This window comes from Pterocles gutturalis, unplaced genomic scaffold (assembly GCF_000699245.1).
Source record: "Pterocles gutturalis isolate BGI_N339 unplaced genomic scaffold, ASM69924v1 scaffold4659, whole genome shotgun sequence".
Classification (NCBI taxonomy): domain Eukaryota; kingdom Metazoa; phylum Chordata; class Aves; order Pterocliformes; family Pteroclidae; genus Pterocles; species Pterocles gutturalis.
In genome coordinates, this window is record NW_010135465.1 from 2,117 (window position 1) to 5,546 (window position 3,430).

Below are 3,430 nucleotides of genomic sequence, written 5' to 3' on the forward strand. Positions count from 1 at the left end.
TGCAAAAAGCGGGGAGTTTTTCCCTGCCTCTCGGCTTAGTGTGCTGCAGCTACTAGCATGGGCTCTTTTGGGGCTGCTTCCAGAAGGCTGCGGATCTGACGGTGTTTCCCTCGTGCAGCTGTGGGGTGGAGGACGGCAGATCCTGCTGGTCCCTGGGAGAGCTGGCTTTGGCGGGAGCTCTGCTGGGAGCCCGCTGCAGCCTCTGGTGATGCACGAGATCTCTGAATCTCAGCATCCATCCAATTGTGGGGCTGCTGATGGTGGATTCTGCAGCATCTCGAGTCCATTGTGATGTCCCAGCTTAAAACCAGTTGTTTCCAGTGACGGATACCTAATGTCGCTTTATTTCGTGCTGTGCTGCCCAGAACCAGAGAAGCTCTTTCACTGTTACCTCGGCCTTTGTTTCCTTGATTCCATTCTTGGATGTGACTCAAGTGTTTCTTACTCCAGCAGATGATGGGAGGGAAGGAGCTGGTGTTTTTCTAACCCATCGCGGCACTCCCTGTGGCTTGTGTTGAAAAACTGACACCCATCTGCCGCTCTGGGGCGGCAGGTCCCCCCGAGGGTGGTGGTCGAGGTGCGGGCAGCTTGTTCCCCTCCGGAGCTGCTCTCGGCTCTGCCTCAGGCAGGCAGGGAATGGCTAACTTACCTCGCCCTTTTGGGTACAGTTAGGTGACAGTGGGCTTGTCCTTGTGTCAACCCAGCCCCTTGGTGACCCGGGGTGTGTCTGTTGGCCTGTGCGATGGCCGAGGGAAGATCTGCTGCCCTGAGCCGGCTGTCAGCGGCTGTGCTTTGTGCCATGATCCGTATCAAATCGGTGGGCGCTGGCTATGGGGGGCGGTGGTTTTGCTGCCAGTTTCCGCCCCCGCCACATTCCTCAGCTTTCTCAATGTCCCTTTTCAGAGGGAACTGCCCCTCTTTAACTCATCAGATTTATTTTTTTCTTGTTTACTGCTTGGATTCCTTCTAGATTCCCTTGCGCAGCAGAAGGGAGCTGCAGGGAGAGTCCTTTGGCGGGGCTGGGCAGGGTCGCTCCACGAGGCGGTGCGGATGGGCTGTGGCAGCAGAGGAGCTGCTGCGTTGGCAGGGGCTGGCAGGGAAGGTTAACGTTCTGCTTTGCTTCCCTCAGGCACCTGAAGGATGTGATCCTGCTGACAGCCATAGTCCAAGTGCTGAGCTGCTTCTCGCTCTACATCTGGTACTTCTGGCTCTTGGTAAGCCCCTGGGTTTCCTTCTCGCTCCTGTGTTGCCCCCATCTTTCTCTGTCTTCAGGACCAAGTTATTTATCCATTTCATTTCATAGTGTCCTGTTTCAGGCCAGAACCGTTTTCTGATACATTTTTTAATCTCCCTGTCGAATCTTTTTAAAAATGAGGCCATACAAGGGAAAGAAGTCCTGATCCCTTGGTGTCAACCACACAAAAACTAGGCTGGCTTTGGCCGTTCTCTCTGGTCCTGTGAAAGGGCAACAAGAAACACGAGGCAGCTCAAAGCCACCTTTGTCCCTAGCGCTTTTTTTGTGACTGTGACAAACAGACTGTGTTTCTTCTTGTTTGGTTTTCCCAGTCATTCACCAGCACGGACTGAGGCTGGGAACTGCCGGACTCTGCCCCGCTTGGTAGATGGAACGCTGTAGGCTTTGATTTCCCCCTGACACACCAGATGCTTTCTGCTCCTGAGACTTCTGTCATGTGTCTCCAGCTAAAACTGCTTTTGCAAAAAGGACAAAAAATCTCCAGTTAGTTAAAAAAAAATACCACAGTTATTTGAAGTATATCCCACGAAGGTCTGTAAAGCAATCTTGGGAGCACAGAAAGTTACCTCATTTCAGTCCTTGCTCACAAGTTCATTTTAGCTGGTTCTGGCAGAGGGCAGCCGAGACTCTGCCTGTCCCCTGTCCTCCAGCTCACATTTGTTTTCATTTAGAGAAACGTGGGTGTTTGTTCTGAAGGAGGGAGAGGCAGAAAGTCTGGGCAGTTGGATCTTTCTGGGTAATTCAGACCTGATGCTGAGATTTCCAAAGCTGAAGTGCTGCATACGTATGCAAGTTCCTAACCCGTATGAATTTATTTTGGACACCTGCCATCGCCTTTGATTTCCGTGCATCCTGTGATGCCCCTGATCCAGCCTGGAGAGATATTCCAGCTCCTTTGGCTCCCTCAGTAGGACCAGCCCTGACAGAGCTGTCCACAAAGCGACCGAGGTTGTTCCACCCATGTTTTGCAGGCTCCGGGGCGTGCTTTCTACCTCCTGTGGGTGAACATCCTGGGGCCCTGGTTTACAGCCGACTCTTCGCCCGCCGGTCAGGAACTGAACGAGAAGAAGCAACGCCGCCAAGAACGCCGCCAGATGAAGCACTTCTAGCCCTGGCTGGGGAGATCGATTCATGCTGTCTCTCATCTCCATGCTGTTATTTCATTAGGGATGTGACCGACACCGATCCCAAACCATCACAGTAGCAAAGTTCCCCTCTGTCATTGCTGCCATTCCACTAGAAAGGCTGCAAGAGACTTCCCTTGGTTGGTGCTTGGTGCCAGTCAAGGCCTTGCTCCTTGGGATGAAGCAGGGGGTGACGCTGGGATGTGTGTAAACAGGTTTTTAAAGCAGTGCTGTATCGCGTTGGAGGGTGGGCATTGCAACGCTGGAGGAAATAGCACATTAAAGAGCAGAGCCCGATTGACCGTGTGTTTAGACGGGGGTGTCTCAGAGGGGAGCTGTTAAAACACCAGCATGTTGCTGGACACCTGGTGCAGAGGGAAGCAAAATCCCCCCAAGAGAAGCGGTCTCGCCCTGTCCGAGCTCGCTGTGTGCTGCCCTGCCTGCAGCAGCCTCCGCGCCCTGCAGGAGGGGGAGCATGGGCGGCTGGGGGTGCTGGGAACAGGGCTTCCCCTGGAGCTTTTGGGAGTGAGCCTGGGCTCCCTGCAGCCACAGATTGGCCTGGGCTACCTTGGTGGGAGCTCAGCAGGATGAAAAGCGACAAGAAGCTGAAATCAAAGCTGTGGGGTTTGTTTGTGGTTTTTTTGGTGTTTTTTTTTTTAAAGGGCTCTGCCAGGTGTGAGACAGCTGGGGTCCAGTGACTGTAGCAGAGATTGTGTGTCAGAGACCAGGAACAGCTCAGCACAGCCTCTGCTTGTGCCTGCTTTGATTTATTCGTGTTGGCCTGGCCCAGCATGTCGTCTCACACACTCTGGTGACCCTTTCCTGCTCCTGACGCACCAGCTCGGAGCCCCACAGCTCTGCCTGGGTGTGTGAGCCCAGGGTCGGCCGGGGCCAGCCTGGCTGCTGATGCTGTCCACAACCTCCTGCCCATGTCTTGTTTTCATCACGTCATTTTTATTACACGCTTTTTCCTCACATTACGGCCGTGTCCTCCTGAGCCTCAGGGCCAGGCAGAGTGGCAGCAGCTGGGGGGCAGAGCGATGGTTAGTTG

At 54.0% G+C, this 3,430-nt stretch overlaps 1 protein-coding gene across 1 annotated transcript in view; it reads left to right on the forward strand.

The window, feature by feature from the left end:
• TMEM208 (transmembrane protein 208) overlaps positions 1 to 2,679 on the forward strand; it is a 4,788-nt gene extending 2,109 nt beyond the window's left edge. Inside the window, 2 exon segments of the mRNA XM_010081884.1 lie at positions 1,130 to 1,214; positions 2,227 to 2,679. Of these exon segments, the coding sequence (XP_010080186.1) occupies positions 1,130 to 1,214; positions 2,227 to 2,364 (223 nt within the window). The 3' untranslated portion in view covers positions 2,365 to 2,679.
• The last annotated feature ends 751 nt before the right edge of the window (positions 2,680 to 3,430 follow it).